At 38.6% G+C, this 18,629-nt stretch overlaps 1 protein-coding gene across 7 annotated transcripts in view; it reads right to left on the bottom strand.

Moving 5' to 3' along the window:
* The window catches only part of LMBRD1 (LMBR1 domain containing 1), a 90,367-nt gene that overhangs the window by 51,668 nt on the left and 20,070 nt on the right, over nt 1–18,629 (bottom strand). For 6 of the 7 annotated variants that reach the window (XM_067294126.1, XM_013952385.2, XM_067294127.1 and 3 more), the window contains exons 4-7: nt 16,250–16,344; nt 15,429–15,496; nt 12,237–12,325; nt 8,832–8,905 (exon numbers count right to left, since the gene is read on the bottom strand). In XM_067294126.1, the coding sequence (XP_067150227.1) occupies nt 8,832–8,905; nt 12,237–12,325; nt 15,429–15,496; nt 16,250–16,344 (326 nt within the window). The remainder of the gene's footprint in view (nt 1–8,831; nt 8,906–12,236; nt 12,326–15,428; nt 15,497–16,249; nt 16,345–18,629) is intronic. The other variant, XM_067294130.1, reaches the window with a different exon arrangement.

Below are 18,629 nucleotides of genomic sequence, written 5' to 3'. Positions count from 1 at the left end.
CCGACCCCCTCCTAGTGCTCCCCCCCCGCCGCTGCCTAGCAACAGTCCCCTGCATCCACCGTTGCCGCTGCCTACGCCACCTCAGCAGCCGCCGCCTCTACCCTCCTTCAACGAGACCACCCGCTCATGCCAGACTCCATCAGAGTACCCCCCACTGCTTTCGTCCAGCGAGTCTTTGGGGGATAACACGCCTGACACCAGAAATAAAGCGCCGCCGTCACCAGGAGAAAGAGCGCTGCAGGAATTATCGGATCACCTGAAAAAGGTGGAACTGCAGACAAAGGAAAAGGAGAGGGAGGTCCCTCCCTGCGTAATGAATCCCCTCACCAGACCGGACTGCTTTTTTACCATTCCTTTACACCCTCAAGATACACAACGCTTTGCCTTTTCTGTGCCAGCAATAAACAAGGCTGCACCTGTGGAGCATTATGAGTGGGTTGTTTTACCACAAGGAATGAAGAACTCACCGACATTGTGCCAACTTTATGTTGCCTGGGCATGGCAGCCACTCCGAAACCGATGGCCAGACACCATAATCTATCACTATATGGATGACATTCTTTGTTGCCAGGAAAAGTCTTTTACAGATGAGTCATTAACACAATTAAGTGACATTCTATCGACAAAGGGACTTATTGCACCAGAAAAGATCCAACGCATGGCTCCATGGAAATATCTTGGATGGTCCATTGCAAAGTCTAAAATTCGACCCCAGAAAACAGAGCTCGCAATTGACCCACAGGAGCTAAACCTGTTGGGGTCAATGAGAATTGGGAACACTTCAAACAATTGGACTCAAACATGTATATATTTTGGAGGACCTGCCCTCACTGGCATGAACCTTTACCAGTTACTTAATTGGACAGGGGGGACAAGCATCACCCCAACAGCAGCCTATTATGACTATCAAAACCGTAATTCATTCTGTGGCACCAATGACACAAGCCGCCAAGGGTTGGGAGCCCTTGGAGCTGAGGCAAAAGGGGGGCACCCAATTTGGAACAATGATACCCCAAAGGCCTTGCCGCCAGACGTCTTTTTGATATGTGGTGACAGGGCCTGGCAGGGAATTCCAAAATACGTAATGGGTGGTCCGTGTTATCTTGGCAAATTGACACTGCTGGCACCCAACAAAAATTGGTGGAAATATAATGGGGAACAGGACCACCACCCGTAGTAAACGGGCAGCCATAGGGCTCTCACCAAATTGTAATAATAAGGTTACCCTACTCAGCTCTACTGTTAAAGAGTGTTTGTCTCTCTTCGTGCCTGGGGCAGCAGCAGGCAACGCCCTGAACCAAATAGGACAATTGGCTTGCTGGGCAGAGAAGCAAGCTAACATCACTACTGAGGTAATAGAGAGCCTATTAGAGGACCAAGGTAGCCTGCGACATGCTATTCTGCAAAATAGGGCTGCAATTGATTTTTTGTTATTAGCTCAAGGTCATGGTTGTGAGGATTTTGAAGGTATGTGTTGCATGAATTTGTCTGATCATAGTGAATCCATTCACAAACAGTTGCAATGGTTGAAGGAGCACGCAAGTAAAATCTGTCAGAACCATGGGCTATTAGGCGAATGGCTAACTAACCTGTTTGGAAATCTACCGCAGTGGCTAATAGGGTTGCTTACTGAAGGCTTATGCATCTTAATAATCCTTGTAGTTATATGCTTGTGCTTATGTGTAGTATCAAGCTGTATTAAGAACGCTCTGCTGAAAGTAGTGAACCAAGCCTGGATTGCTCAAAAACAAGAAGGGGGAATTGTGGAAGAATGGTTAAGCGAAAAGGGGCATGATCTCTTAGAAGTGAGCAATCGTGCCTTCATGATGGAGAGAGGGCCTCACGTCTATGTGAGCTGTCCTTGAACATTCCTAGACCATTACAAAAGGGGAAGACAAGTAGTGGTAAACAAGTAAAGGGGGGCCTGGACCCCTCCACGTGAACAGCAACCTAGCACCAATCATGCATCTGCTTTATGCGTGTGGACAGAAACTGTAAGCCAATCATATAGCTATCGCTAGCGCATGCTTATTGCCTGTCTATATATACTCTGTAAAAGCTTGAATAAAGGGAGAATGATCATACTCACATTGAGACTCATCGTTACTCCGGGTCCGCCTCCCACTCCGACAAATCTGATTTCTTTAGCATCTTCAACCTTAACAGCACATTTGATGCTACCCCATTCAGAATTTGGGGTAGAGCCCACAACTCAGTGATAACATTTTGTATTGTCAGAAAGCACGGAAAAAGCTCTTCTCCCTATGTATTACTGGGTCAAATTCAGTGGGCTAATTTTGATGTTTGATGACACAGGAGGTGAAAGAACTGGTGAACTGATACCACAGCAACCCAGAACTGAAGCATCTACCTTTCCACCATATTCAGTAAGACATTAAGTCCTCAACTGTCAGCAACTCTAATCCAGTGTGCCGTTTCATTCATCTCACCCTCCCCAAAAGTGTCACAGTACAAGACTGGTCTGATGATGAGTTAGTCTGTTCTTTGCTGCCTGAATACCTCATAATAGACTTAAAAGTAATGCATTAAATCAACAGTTACTTAAGAGGCCCAGAATACTAGATTGATGTTGATAGTACTCTTTAAAAATAGATTTTAACTGGATTAGTCATTATGGTAAATGTTAATTCTATAATTTAAGTTCATTTACAATCTATTTAAAGAACACTGACACCCTGACACCCCACCACACGCTCCTGTAGAAACAGAAGTATATGCTTTCAGAGAACAAGTCTCAGAGCATGATGCATGCAGAAGTGAGCTTTTGCACTCAGCATCTACTCAAATTCAAGGCTGCCTGGTACCAATGCCTTTTTTCTACACATTCTCACAGTATTATACATTACCATGCTGCAGAACTGCAGTTTTAGAATAGCCATAATCTGATTCTTCACACAAGGCCACGCCCAACACAAACTAGCATTGTTAACATAAGTTTGACTCATTGTAGAATGGATAAATCGCATTCCAAGCAACCTGAAGAGAATCTACTGGATTAGTCTGTTTCATAGTAGCCTCTTTGATTTAATCTCCAATTCTAATATAAATCATCTGCAGCCAGTGCAGCCAAAAGGCACAGCACTGCTGTTCACTTTCAGTAATCTGTGCTAAAGGGAAGGTAGGCCTTCAATGTAAAGCCAATCTTAGCATAAGAATTCATTGTAATGCAGATTCTTTATGAAAATATTTGCTAACAGCACTAACTATTGCATTATAACTTTCATTAAATGTCCATTTAGAATACAAGATTTTCTTTAGAGTAAAGATGAATGAGTAGAAAAAACAAATATGCCTGTTCTTAGCTTTTAGAACAGCATTGTTTTCCTGTAACAGTGCATCTGACAGATGTATTGGCAATGGAACAGACTGAAGATTTGCAGAACTAGGATGATCCAAAAATCTGAAAGTACCTGTGGTATCTGAGTTCCCCTGCTTCTGAACACACATTATGTACCTATCCCCTCTGGCCTTTTCTTCCCATCTGCTAAGCATTTGTGGAGAAACTTGAACTAGGTGTTTTTATTCTTATTTTCAGCTTTACAAAAGGGATATTCCTTTCTTATGCTTCAAACACCTACTACCAATCAAACCACTGTTTGGTAATTAGAGTGCAAAGGCCTACCACCTTTAGAAATCAGGACAAACAACTCTAAGCCTGCAGAAGGTTGTCTGAAATAACCAGGAACCTGATCAGTTACTTGTCAGATGTCTAAGGTCACAGGCAAACATTACAGTATTTGATTAAAGAACAGCTGAATTTATCACTGGGTTAAGGAATGCAGAGTTGCCTGAGCACTGATGCTTTGTTTCATCTAGAAGCATTTCTTATGCAGGACATAGCATAGCAAAAAATCCCCAAAGCCAAGACAAACTAGGCAAAGAGATGAACCAGGGAGTTACCAATAGAATGAAACAGAACAATTGTTTCAAACTGTTTCTCCTCTCAACTGGAGAGAGAGATGAGTAATCCAAACTGGCACAGGGTCGGAGGTTACACTATAGTTAAGTATCCCAATATCTCTCCTTGAGGTCTAGGAAAATTTGACAGTCTAGGAACTGTCAACTACTAATGAAGTAACCTTTGCATTTAATTGTATCCCTGGAAAAAGCACAGGCAAAGCTAGAAGCTGTATCTCATATATGGCATACATGTTGCTGAGATCATAGTTCTTATTGTCTGAAGAGAGATTAATCAAACACAATAGCACTGCTCATGCTGTTACAGGTAGAAATAGCTTGCATATGAAAGTCTCACCATCACTGACAGTGGGCAAAAAGTAAAAATGCCAAAGCATGAGAAAAGTCTGTTCTCTCACTTTAAAGTTTAAGGACATATGCTTTCTATAAGTGCATTTCACTGTCCACAACACATTTGTACCTTGATCTACCCACATATCAAAACTGCTTGCTGTTTTGGCATAAGATTGATAACTTGCCAGTCAAAAAAAAGCAAAGGTGGACAAAAGTGATCTCCTGTATAAGCTCATTTCTAATACTCATATGAAACAGATCCTCTATTTCTCCCACCCTGTCTTAATCACAACTGCCAAACAGAACACAGAAGTGTAAAATTCAGCAGTTAAAGTAAATAATGAAATGAAAAATAATGAAATAAATGCATTTCGCATGGGGAGCTCAGTCCCATAGTACTCAGAGTGAGAAGTTAGCCTAGAAAACTTAGTAATTAAGACATTCAGAGAACACTATTTTAGTTCTTGTGCTTGATGTTTTACCTCATTTACCACCCAGCATCTGTACAAGACCTAAAAAACAGGAAGACTAACAGCACTGAGTAAAGAGGTATTCTTTACACCCAAGAACCCACAAAGATGTCATACAGCACACTCAAATTGAGTGTTAAACAGTCATGTATTTCCAAGCTCAATTAGTTTTGAGGACAGAGAAGCATATTGCAATTGAGCAGAGTAGTGCCTAGAAACAGTCTGTGTTCAAAAACAAATGAAATTCAGTGGGGTCATAAGGAAATAACACTTTAGCAATAAATTCAAAAACATTTCCAAATGTGGTTTGAAATGTGTTTTGTTTCATTTTTACATGAGTACAGTGACAGCCAGCATGATGCTTAGAATGCAGAACTGATTAAGGAATACAGTAACCAAAGACTACACTACGAAATCTACTATAAGGTATTGATTAAACAAGCATACTGCCCAAATTTGTTCCAGCTTCAGTTTTAGAGAAAAATGTGGAAGTATAGCAAGGTAACAATAAATGCACACTCAGTTAAAAGCATTTAACTCAATTAAAATCTGAATAATTCAGAGACATTGATTGTCTGTATTTTGGTAGTACCATCTGCTTTCCCATTTCTAAGATGTTACCCTGCTTGGCCTTATAGAGCAGCCTGGAAATGTCACTTTGAGGCACAAAAGAACTTGCATAAGAGACTAGCTGCTAATGGAAGCATAGGCCTGTGAGCAAGCCTTAAGTCTCACTGTAAACATACCATACGGAGACATGCAATTGAGAAGTAATACAGAACAGTACTGATGAACAGGTCTTCCCCTTTTAAGATTTTTGTATTCCACTATAGGATATTAGCAAACCTGTTTTCAATGCCACCGTCTGCCTAGTTCTTTTTAAATTAACTATCAAGTATGACATGTTGAAGTGCTACCTAGTGAAACAGGCACAAAATGCTAATAGCAACATTCAAGATCACCAACTTCAGTTTATGAAACTGGACTTGACAATGCTTAAATTTACTCTCCCACAATACAGATGCTCAGAGATGCCAAATTCCATCCAGAACACAGGCATCAAGCATGTGATTAACTTCAACTTACAATTAAATGGACATCAGAAACCAGGCATCTCTCTCCTAGGTACTATCACAACAGAGTCCACTTTTCTAGACAACAAGCTGCTTACATCTTCCAGCTTCAATGCTCCAACAGGTTTGGATGTTCTCAGGCCAAACATTAAGTTTACTCCTTAGTCTCCTCTGCTGCAAGAGCACTTCAAGCAGTCCCCACTAGCTCAGTGGGAAGAGGGGCAATGTGTCATTCCATGGGAAATCAGAAGAGTTTTATTACTTTGGATATATGGTTTCTAAAAGAAAAAAGAAAATCCCAAGCATTTGGCCTGCCCAGGATTTTACTGATAAAACTAAATTAAGTTATCCCAGAACTGTAATTAAACTCAGTTAGCAGCAGCTGAAGATCAACACTGAAAATAGATGCTTTCCAGTAAATTTGTTTCAGTAGCTTCTGGTCAGAGATAACACTGAGTATTAAATGATAGATTACATTTGCATGTTTGTGACAAAGCTTTCAAATATACTTTGCGATGTATTTGAGTGAAGAAAGGTCCATGTTCTGGCTCATTTCATGTTTGCTTATACTTGATGTTGGCAAGGAAGAGTTTAACCAGTGTCAGAACAAGGGGGGGGGGGGAAGGTATTTCAGTCTCATTTGACAGACCTGTCTTCTCACATATACATACCTGCATCACCACTGAATCCTCTTAGGGGAAAAAAACAGGAAAGATTGTTTCTACACAGTGTGGAATACAGACTGATGTTACACATCCCACTTCATTTTTATTTTGGTCCATATTCTAGTTACAGAAAGTAATGTTTCAGTGCTATACTTACTACCAGAAAATTTTGATGATACAATACATGTTTGTCACTGACTGACACATACACAGCCTTGCATTTTAGATGTTTAAAACTTGCATACTACTACCCAGTATGTCTCTTATAACTGCTAGTAAACTGTAGAAAACACACTGATTCTCCCAGCTAATGAGTTCATTCTTAATTCTAGTCTCATGAGGGCAAAACATCTGCTCTGCAATAATATAGTTGAACAAGACATTTTTTCCATGATTAAGAGACAAATTTAAAAGCTGATACAGCCAAGTGAAGGTATGGATTTTTTTTGGCCAGGATATCATCTCAATATCAACAAGATGGGCCACTAGATCATTCAGGCTATGTCAATCACAAAGCCAAAAGTAGTAAGATTTATAATATGATTCAGTTCAAGATTAAGCCCTTGGTCAGAGCTGAGAGCAATTCTGCTCACCTTAGATACATACTAGCTGGTCAGCTGAATTGCTCTCCTATTCTTTGGAGCCTGATCTCTGACTGTAACTGAATTGTCAATGTTCTCAGACACCTACACTTAAGAATCTGTACTGAATCAACTCCCACAATCCTGCTGTCACTTATGCCAGCAGAAAGTCACTATTATAAAGAGATAAAATTGTTAGTTACATTTGTTACCAAATTTAGACTTATTTCTTATAGTCAAAAGGTAGTATTTAGCAGACACTTGTTACCCTCTTACCCAGCTATGACTGAACAGTCTTCCCTCTTCCTCCCCTTGTTCTAGGATAGTTTTGTCCATTTTCTTTGCCCAACAACCTTCTCCAAAACATCTCCTTGACTACCAATGGTTTAAGACATCTTTTATTGTATGAAGTACTGTTACAGAGCCACTTACAATTCACTAGCAAAACTATGTGGGAACAGCTCTACTATATTAGAGCCAGACTGCAATGGAAAAGAAACTACTTTAGCAAGGACATGTAAAGACTAACACCTATCAAGAACACTGGCTTCTCGAAAGCACTAAAACTTTGTGCAGTTAACTGATAGGCTTTAAAACTTCACCTTGTGTTACAAGGTTTAACCCTGATAGTGACAACTTAATACATGTAGCATTATAAACAAGTAGATAGTGACCAAAAAGGAACAGATGGAAAAGCAATAACTACAAAAATATCAGATGTCAAACTATCTCAAGTCCCAGTTCTGTATAAGAAATACATAGAATAAGCCATCATATGAAGATGAGTTACAAGCAATAAAAGTGACAGCCAATAAAGTCAAAAGTTGCTTTCCCCTGCATACTAAAACAAGAATCAAGCAGTTGAACTAAGAATAGTCTTACCCATATGATTCATGATCAGTTACAGAATGTACATCATACTTCTGAAGACTTTGAGCTACAGTAATCACCACAGTAGTTTAGTTGCATGCCTAAGACTGACAATATCCCTTGGGCTTTAAAAAAGCAAGTTTTTAAACTGTTTCAAACTCATTTTGCTTTAATTTTACCACACTAATTTTTGAAGACACACATTGCTGAAGATCTTGCAGATTCTTCATACCTCAAACTGAATCTTGACATGCAAAAACAGTCACCTTAAGTCAAATTCTAGAATTACAAAACTGTGAAGCAATAACATCTGTTAAGACATTGCTGTTTCATTCATTGAAACAAGAACAGATTTCCCCCCCACAAAAACAGAACAATTCTTATGGTTAAGAACATTTTGCCTACTTTACTGCATATCAAGTTATTCTGCCAGATTGTTTTGATTGAAAAGTTCTGTAAGGATAAAACCTCAGTGCAGAAGTTGTAGTATAGTTATATTCAGTATCATAGTCTGACCAAATTAAGTTCAAGTTACACCCTAGTTCAACACAAAAAAGCAATACTTAGTTCTCCATTGCTGGATTGAGAAAGACAGGCCTAGAGACAGGAAAGACAGTGAATGTCTAACAAGCTATGACGAGCAGTGTTGCCTTTCCTTGCAGGAATACATTGAAGCTAAAATCTAAACTGTGCTTAAGTACTGAAGCAGTGGTTCTTCAACTTGCAGTTAAAAAGCTATTCCTCTCATTCTGAGCTTAGTAGTATTATAAAACATGAAAGTTAAGACTTTGGGTTTATAAGATGAAGCTACTTAGTATGTTGATAGTCTTCTATACATGTGTAGTCTGATAACCACAAGCATCACAAATAAAGATCTGAGATACATGCATAGCAACTTACTGTGTAAGTGATGGCTGCCAACATTCCAATCACAGTCAAGGAACTAATGGAAAATGAAAGAGCAGTCAAGCCATCTGCAAAATAAAAGCAAGGCCTGTTGAAAACTCCCACAGTATAGATAAGAACATTCCTTCCTATATTACTTTCCTAGAGATATTTAACCCTTGAATTCATTAGGCTTAAGGAAAAAATCTAGAGCTGTAATTACCTATCATTTGGTAAGACAATTCAAATAAAGCTTGTACTTCATAGTATGTACAGAGGCTACATAGCCTTTCTCAAAAAAGGCATAGTATATCAGGAATTTCCTCCAAGTAGCCTGAGTATCAAGACACATTTCACATCATTACTAAGCAACTCTAAGGTCATCTACCATCAGTAATGGCAGTCCAATCTCCAATCCCTCCTTACCACCAGCAGAATTCTTCATCTTCCAAGTGAGGGAAATACAGGGAATAAGAACTGACAAAAAACTATTAACTCAACCTACAGAAGAAAGGGCAATCTGCTAGTTTAGCTCCCTGAACTGATTCATTCTTGAACCAGTTCCAGCAGTCACTAGTGGCAGGGAGAAGCGAAGCAAGACTGGATTTCCCATGGCAGCTAGTCACTGCCACTGCCTATATGTAAGTGAACAGACTTGCTCTCCCAGATAGAAGTTTCACTGTAATAGTGTGACAAGAACACAAGACTGTAGAGGAGCTTACTATAAACATTAAAATTGCTACAGAAAGATGGAATGATTCCAAGTGACAAAATCCCCAGCAAGAAAACCAACATCCACACCACATTGACTACCTAATCACACTTTCATTGATACCACAGAAAAGCCTTTAATCAAAGATTACTTTACTGGGACTAAGAAGCCCACAGAAGCTTGGAGAGAAAATACAAGTGTTAGAGGGGCAGGAGGAAGCCTATAAAGCTAGCATATATCATTAGAGTTAAGGATCCCTGTGTCAGAGCAACTGCACCAGCTCAGATGAAAAATCCATCTGGCATTGCTTTCTGCAAGCCAGTAGCAGATACTCTTCCAACAAAGAAAACAGTAGTTTCTACATTAGAAGTTGCCAGATGCTGCATTCAGACAAGTGATCACAAACCTAGCTCCATTACTGTCTGTCTCTTCAGGACTTGTTTCTGACCTCCACAGGATTCCCCCACACAATTCAAGCACGCATTGTGGAAGGTACATCTTTTTCATTTATCTGCTGCTGTTTTGTAACAAAGTGGCTCAGGCAAGCATGGACCTCAGACAACCAAAGAGGCCATAGATTATAGGCTTCAGCTTGAATCAGACCACATATCCAAGCAGAAACTAGAAAAAGCGTCAGACTAGGTCAAGAGACTGGAGAGTTATCATTTCTAAGGTATTAGCAAGGTTGTGGTAAGAGCATAGGAGAAGCCTGTTAAACTCATCCCTGAAGGCAAACTCCTTGAGACCTTCTGCAGTTTTGCTCAACAGCCCTGTCTAACCCTACCTTGCAGGACACAGCTCAGCAAGTCTCCTTGAACTTATTGGTTTAACAGTAGCATGCTAGCACTAGTTACTATAGAAATTAACTTTAAGAAATCAGTTTCATGTTTGTATCCATTTACAGTAACTAAATGGAGCCACTATTTAATATTCTCCCCCACATCCTCCCCTCCCCCTAGTTAAGTTTTTATTAAAAAAAGCCCCGTGGCTTTCTTTCCCTACTCACACCACCAGAATTATTAGCAAGCATTCATTTTTTTCCTGATCATGACATCAAGCATTCACAGTATTAAGATAAAGAATAAGTGCCTCAAAATCAGGACACCTGTTTTGAGAAGTGAATAGGTAGACTAGATCCAACCTATTTCTAGTATTAGACAGTAACAAAAGAAAGCAAAGTGGACAATTTTTTCACCCTGCCAAACTAAAGATGTATACAGTGCCACCACAGAAGGAGTTAAACTTGATTTTAAACTAAAGTTACAAAGGATGCTAACTTTTATACAAAAAATATTGGCAAAAATAAGAGAATAGTTAGTGAGCAAAAAAATTAGCTGCCCACTCCATTACTGCATAGGCATGCAAATTAGTGATATCAGGCAAGACACTGCTGTTCTGTCAGAGACACACTCCAGAGTCACCACTGTTAAGTGTTCATGATAACAGTAAGGTTCAGTATCCTTTTCTTTATCTTCATTTTTCTTCTGAGGTTGGGAAAGTCAGGTCTCTGCCATAGTTTTCCCAAAGCTAAGAGGGTTGCTCAGTATGTGGAAGGAATACTAAGATAACTAACAGCTGTATGTTCATAAGCTTCAAATACTACAGCTATGTTTAACATTTAAACCATACCTGTATTTTGCCTTTAGTACACATGAAAGTTTTCTAAAGTTCAGGGGGAAGAAAAAAGACCAAAACTTTAAGTTATAGACCCCCTACTCCAAACATATCAATGCACAACACAAACTCTTGGGTAAGAACTCTCCTGTAGATATATTTGAAACCAACATTTAAAATCAGTTTAAAGAAAGTTTGGACTATGTTAGATCAAAGTTGAGAAACTGGCTGAAAAATAACTATTAAATGCATACTATTAGGCTGTGGACAAGCTGTATTCCTTTTATAGTCCCCACTACCAAATGGGCAGAAAACAGAAAATCCAAGATGATTAAGACCTAAATATTTCTCTACAATTAACTGCAGGAAGGCAAAGGAAAAGGAGTCCTACTTCATCTCCCAACAGACTTTGAAGCCATTCAGGTATCTTAAATCTAAATAAAAACAGGTCTGTACTACATTGAGAAGATTGCTGCTAAGGATTTATTAGCAGATGTAACCAGCTACAGAAGTTTTAGAATGAAAAGGTTAATACTAGGAGAATGAAGGGAAAGTCTTGGGGCCCACAGGATTTCCACATTTAAACAGAAAGAGCTACTTATGGGGTGTTCTCATTCTTATGAACAGGAGCATCTCATTTAATTTTCAAGCAAGTGCTTGTCTAATTATTTTTCATATCACAAGACATTCACTGTATTGAACTTCATTAGTTTTAGGGTACCCAAGTAACATTGGAAAGCTGTGGTAAATGAAGGCTCCATGGAAGAAAGTATGAACCTGCCCCCTGCCTCCCCCCCAAGTCCCTTCATATTTATATATCAAGGGCACAGCTTTGTCACCCTTACTGTCAAATTAGGACTGTACTGAAGGTAGACACAGCCAGTGTCTCCCTTCTGAACTTTAAAGAATTTCTGGTCTGAACAGAAGGAAAACAATCTTATTCCAAACAATAAGTGTAAGCAAGCAGTTAAGAATCAAATTAGAAAAGAGTTAACTAGTTATCAGAAAGTTATTCTTCTTGTTTGTAATCAATAAGCACACCCAAGTAAATCAGTAGTGACCTATGCAAAGCTCGGGACAAATCTCAAACTTACGACTACTTCCAAATTCTTCAAACAGCAACTTCACTTTCTCCCACTCTGTGGAATTCTTCTTGTTGGGAATATCCAAAGGGACAAAAGCACTGTAACAAAAAAGCAAGATCTCATCTCACTTACCTCAATTAGTCAAATGTCATACACTGTACTTCCATATTAAAGAAATGGGAACCCATTTATTCCTGAAGAAAAAAATCATATGAGGTCAAGTTTAAAAAAAATTCTAACAGCAGTGTTTCCTTTAATCTACATTCCCCTCATATGCTGTATCTGTGCGCAGTCAGGTCTGTGTTCAATGAATAAATGGTTTTCTGTTTACCAGTCCTAAGAGGTAAGGATCCTGCCTGCATTCAAGCATCACTAAATAAGGTATTATTTTGATTTACTAACCTGGTTAATTCATGGGCAGAGAATCAAAAAGCACCACAACTAAGAGGCACTTAAGACAAATCAGGTCTCAAATTCATACTCCTGGAAAGCTAGAATAAAATAATTCAAGATATCCACACCAAGCATTCAATTGAAGTTTAAAGAAACATTATGTTCATAATTACAATTTTAGTGACAAGAGTCTTCTGCATTCAGTTCATTGTTTGGTAGTTGGCCTGAGAGAACTGACTGCAGAGAAGGAAGTCTTCACTAAGTATGTGACCTTCCAGTGAGCCGGTATTTAAAAGTGCATGCTTTGAGAAGTGTCAGGTACAACAGCCTCCTAGCTGAAGACTTCCTATTGTTAGTCTCCCCATCTGATGTCCAATATAAGATCCTTTACCTCATCAGAACCTCAGACAGAAGAGCTTATGTTGGAACAGACAGAAAACAGACACCTCCATACCAAACTGAAACCATAGTTTCAGGACATAACAAAAGAATGCCTACAACCTCCAAGGAAGCAAGATGTGGAAGAGCACAAAGGGAAATTTTAGAATGCAAGAACCCAAACTAAAAGCCATAGAGAATAATCACAAGACTTCTGGATTTTCATTAGAAAGGGTATGCAGAACATTCCAACTCCTGCTTCACACCCCAGTAAATAAGTAACAAACACGCATCTTGCAGGAGCATGCATTAAACTTCAAGTAGCGAACATAAGCATGCATTTCAGAGGTTAGTGCAAGACTGCAAAATGCATGCACTTTTGTTCTAATTTTAACATGTCAAAAACAAGACTGTTGCCCTGCAAGCAAAATTAAGAGGTCCTGTTCTTCAGCACCAACTTCAGTGTTTGTTTTTAGCTTCTTGACAATGCAAGAGGTAAATTAAGGCTAGCCTTGACTGAAATTGATACGTTTGCTGGTTTTAACCACGATTAATTCTTGTAACTGTCCCTCTCTGTTCTTTCTGTAGAATAGCATTCAGGCAAGATCAAATCAGTCACTAGAAGTCAGGCAAAACTGTCTACCTACAAGAGCAAGTAAAACAAGTGAGGGTTTACATTTTTTACAAGGGTAAAAAACAGGAGACACTGACAAGCTAAATAAGTTCAGGTCATTTTACTTTAGAATCAGTATGTATTTACCACATACAGTGAACAAGTGAAATGGAACAGCACCTTAGGATATCTATAATTAGCTTTTATTACAAGAGCTACAGAGTTATTTTTTGTTGAAACTACCTATAACCAACATCTCCAAGGACAATAAGCACTGCAGAAGCCACAGTAGGCATTATACATGCTCTTCAGTTAGCATCCAGCTATATGGTGACTAAAGGAGATGAACAGGAAAGAGCAGACTCAGATGTGCGAGTTCCATGCACCAAGAAGGGCCTCAGACAGGAATGCAGAGCATAAAGACAGGGATTTCACTATGAGAAGAAGTTCCAGCTCAGTGCAGCAGCTGTGTCATTTAAATTACTTCTTCCCAAGTGGATTCAAAATAGCAGCCAGTACTGTTCAGCCACAAACTTATTCCCAGCCCAAGCACTACAGCTATCTGGTTTGCAAGTCAGTCTCACTGTCATATGGTACAGCATCAAAAGGGTGTCATGGAAGTAGCAGTAATTAACAAGTTCTGAATACTTTAAAGAGCAGGAATAAGAGCAGAGAATAATTAGAAGAACAAGAACCAAGTGGTCCATCTTACTGGAAGAGAGGAACAAACATGCTTACACAGCTACCAAGGATTCAATTGGCCACACCTTGAACACACCTACTAGAAATAATTAGAAAAACAGGTTCCAGACTTGATATTTTATATGGTATACACATGCACACCTATGATGCAAGTCAATGATCAAAAAAACAGCTTTCATCTAGAAATACTATTGAATTTTCTGGTCATGTTTAAGCTAACTCAAACTCTGTAAGTCTCCTGTAACACAGCAAAGACATTAAGTTTTTTTCAATTGGAAAGGCACTAAACTTAAGTCTACCTTGAAGTGTTTATCAAAACTGGTTTAATTTTACTCCACAGCTTCTGCTTTACATTCCACTGCTTCAAAATGGATCATTTTAGCATCCATTTTATAGGTATTTATCAACTTTATTGCTGTAGTCAAAACTCTGAATGAAAGCTTATGATTGAGCATAATTTAGAAGCATTAAATATTAGCATGCATGCCATGTTTAATGTTGTTCTTAAATAGAATTTGTAATATTGTGTGGAGTTTCAGAACAGTACTAGTTCCAAAAAAGTTTTATTTCCCCACTTGAGTAACACCTGTTTCAAATGAACACTAGCAAAACCTTGATCATACAAGGCACTTTTAAGTACAACACCACACTATATTAACAGGTCCTTTTCAGAGCACTTCCATTTGGGAAAGTACCAAGCACAAGTAACATCCACTCATATTCCAAAATGTTGATTTGGGATGTCCATGAAGGCATTACACTGCAGAAGCAGAAAACAGGGAATAAAATTTTACTCTATCCCTGTTGCACATTAAGATGCAAAGACAGTTGTAAATAAATATTGTAGCCATGTCCTTGAATGATGTTCACACCGCACAAAACTGGAGAATTTCAAAGTACAAGTACTTCCACAATAAAGAAAGCAAATCATTTTAGCTCCTAATTAAACTCTTGATTTTCAGGTATCTAATATTCAGGATATTTAAATCTGATTAGAGACCAAACAAGAGATTCAATATATGAGTACGATTACACCATAATCCACCTACTTCTACTCTTGCACAGAACAAAGTTCCATTTGCTATATCCCCCTTAACATTCAATACATTACTTACCCAATTAAGAGAAGAACCACACAAATCGTGAGGAATCCCAGAGTGTATCTGAGTGCAGTTTTAACCTGCTGTATATTAAACAGAAAGATAATATTAACTGAAAGCTAAGACAAACATAGGCTTATTGCTACTGTTTTATATTTTGGTTATTATGGCTATAGTCAGTCTCTTATGTTAAGATTACACTAAACAGAGTTGGAAGTGATCATGATCAATGATTAAAAAGGGTCCTTTTTTAGATTTTCATTTAAAATAGTACCTTCCTAGTACACACCTGCAGTTTTCCCTGTAGTGCACTGGAATGCCATGCAAGTTGAAAAAACCTTCAGCACATTAAAAAGTAAATGCTAGCTTTAGGTAGGTTACTGCTGCCTACTTTAAAAAAACAACCTCAAAGCAAAAAGGTACTTAGAAATATAGTTTCCAACTCAGGTTCAGCATAGCCTTCTTACCCTCTATTCCAAAATCTGTTCAGGTGTTCAAGAATTAAAACTCATGTAAATTAGCTTGTGTATGAAACTAAGCTCAAAGGGATCTGTAGGAGATCTACCAGTGAATTCTTAGGAATATGGAGAAAAGTAATTAACATATGTGAAGTTTCATTTCAAGCAAGACTACCATGCTTCTTAACATAGACTATGTTAGACTGAACAGTTATCAAAAGCTGCCTCTGAGCCAATATTTAGAAGGAACTGTAGTAATAGGTTTAGAAGTATTACAACCACTGTAGTATTAAAGTCAGGCAATCATTCTTACTTTCATTTTTGCCTGTATTCAGTTATCTTTTCACTACTTTGATACATTTGCCATAGCAAACTTACTAAGCATGTGCTGCCATCTTCTTCCTTCTCCTCATAATAGAAATAGACAAAGGGAATCCACAGAAAGACGCAGAACAATATGATGGAGTACAAAGCTAGAAGAGAGAATTTAATTAAGTGAAAGGATAAAGCTAAAAGTTCCCGATTTCCTAAGTTTCATATTATTGGAGTTAAGAACATCTTTGTTTTTCATTGTCAGTGGCACCCTTTAAGTACTCAAAACAGTTAATTCAATCCATTCTCCAAGTTCTTGCCAATGCACCCATTATTGCAGCCAGGAGTTTATCAAATTAAGAAATCCATCCAATTTAGCAATAAGTCACATCAGCAGGAGAACAGAAGTGCTTAGTCCAGCTTTTGGGAAATCCAAAGCAGTAGACTTGAAGCCTCTGGAAAATAGAGTAAAGCAAGGCATGATGAAGGATAAAACCTTTTAAAGATTCTACTGAGCCCTCTTAAGCCAAGCCAACTCCCTAGTAATTTGAGGCTAAATATTACCCATTTCCTTTTGTACAAGCTTCCATTAAATATCAAACCAGAATGCTTCAGCTCACTGAAAGCTTACTTGGTAGTAATAGCATTTTCCAGAAATTGCTTGAGTAGCTACAATAAACTCTGAAGGAAAGACAAGTAACTCAAGTCTTAGGAGGTATCATTTGACTCTTCTCCCTCTTGAAGAGGGAGAAAGAGGTAGCCTCTGATCTTTTTTCAGAATAGTCAAGCCACATTTAACCAGAGATATCTATCTTCAATTTAGCAAGATAAAGGTAAAAGTGTTAGTTTTAGATAATACTGCTAACTTAAAACAAGTATATTTAAGGAGTGACTAAAACTATAAGACAAATCTTAAGATGTGGAATTGGCTAACTATAGGAGTGCAGTAAAAAAATGCATGCAATGGGTTGGTCTTATTACAGATATCAAATTAATGCATTTTACAGTTTCTCTTCCAAAGGTGTACAGCTTGGACTAAAAGATGATATTGGCTATTACACTTGTGGAAGAATATATTTTTTCAAGCTTTTACAAATACCAGCTCCTTCTGTTCCTGCAAGTCTCCATATAAGTCTGAAGAAAACCACTCTCCAAGAAGTACAGTTGGACCAAAGATTCATCAAGCCCAGCACATGCCTCCCAACAGTGGCAACAGGATAGGATATAGAGAAGCCACACAAACCTAGCTGTTTTCTGCAGGGGCTACCTTTAGGACTACCTAAACCACTAACTGGAACATTAGAGGATACATCCTTTTCTATTCCCTTTTCCTACTCAAAATTCATCCATTTCTGGTTGCTAGCTTGTTTTTAATGTCATCTACTTTGAGTTACACCATTACAATACTGATAAGCAACATACAGCATTCATGAAAAGTAGTAAGTATATCTGGATATTGAAGATGTTTATCACCTGATCTCATTTAGTCATTTGTTTTATTTGTGTAAAGTTTTCACTTTTGTTCCTCATTAAGATATTAGATTGAGGTTTTCTTTACAGCGCTTGGCTTGGTTTTCAGTTAAACTAAATCCCTAACACTGGAACTTTCAACCTGTAATATGTACCACAGGAATTTTTAGATTATAAAGCTCCCCCACCCCAGGATACACATGCAACAAAAGCACTCAGCTCTTAAAGCATGGACAAGCAGTGCTAGGGTGCACTAGAACTATAAAGCATGCTTCCAAAGTTTAAGTTGAAATGGTTTTAGCTATGAGTTCAAGACTGCATAAGCATAGCTTAATTAAATGTGATAACTATTTACTTTGAGCATAAACATTCGAGAATCAGAATCACATCTTTGTACATGATCACTGTTCCACCCTGATAAAAACTAGGATCCTGAAAATTTACCTGACCACAGCAGATTGACAGATGCTGAAATGCCTTCTACAGCAAGCATTAGTATGCAAGTTTGTCTGATCCAAGAAAATGAGGAGTTCCACCTCCCTTTTACCTCCATTTACCTGCCACATCACTCTCCCTTACATCAGCTCCACTGTTTACTGAATCTTGTTTTGGGTCAGCTTAACTTGCAACACTGGCAGAAATTGTATCCACAAATCCAGCAACATGCCCTTGTGGCAAAAGCTGCCAACACTGGCCTGGGCTGCATTAAGAGCAGCATCACCAGTTGACTGGGGAAAATGATTATTATTCTTTACTCAGCACTGGTGAGGTTACACCTGGAGTGCTGTGTCCAGTCCTGGGATCCCCAGCATGAAAGAGCAGACATACTGGAGCAAGTCTGGCAGAGTCATGAAGATGATTTAGGGCTAAGAACATTGTCAAAGAGACACAGAGCTGAGACTGTTTAGCCTGGAGAAGAGATTCAGGGAGATCAATGAATATAAGTACCTGATGGGCAGCAAGGCAGGGGGGAAAT

This window comes from Apteryx mantelli, chromosome 3, assembly GCF_036417845.1.
Source record: "Apteryx mantelli isolate bAptMan1 chromosome 3, bAptMan1.hap1, whole genome shotgun sequence".
NCBI lineage: Eukaryota > Metazoa > Chordata > Aves > Apterygiformes > Apterygidae > Apteryx > Apteryx mantelli.
The sequence above is the reverse complement of the archived record's forward strand: the minus strand, read 5'-3'. Positions and strand labels throughout refer to the sequence as shown.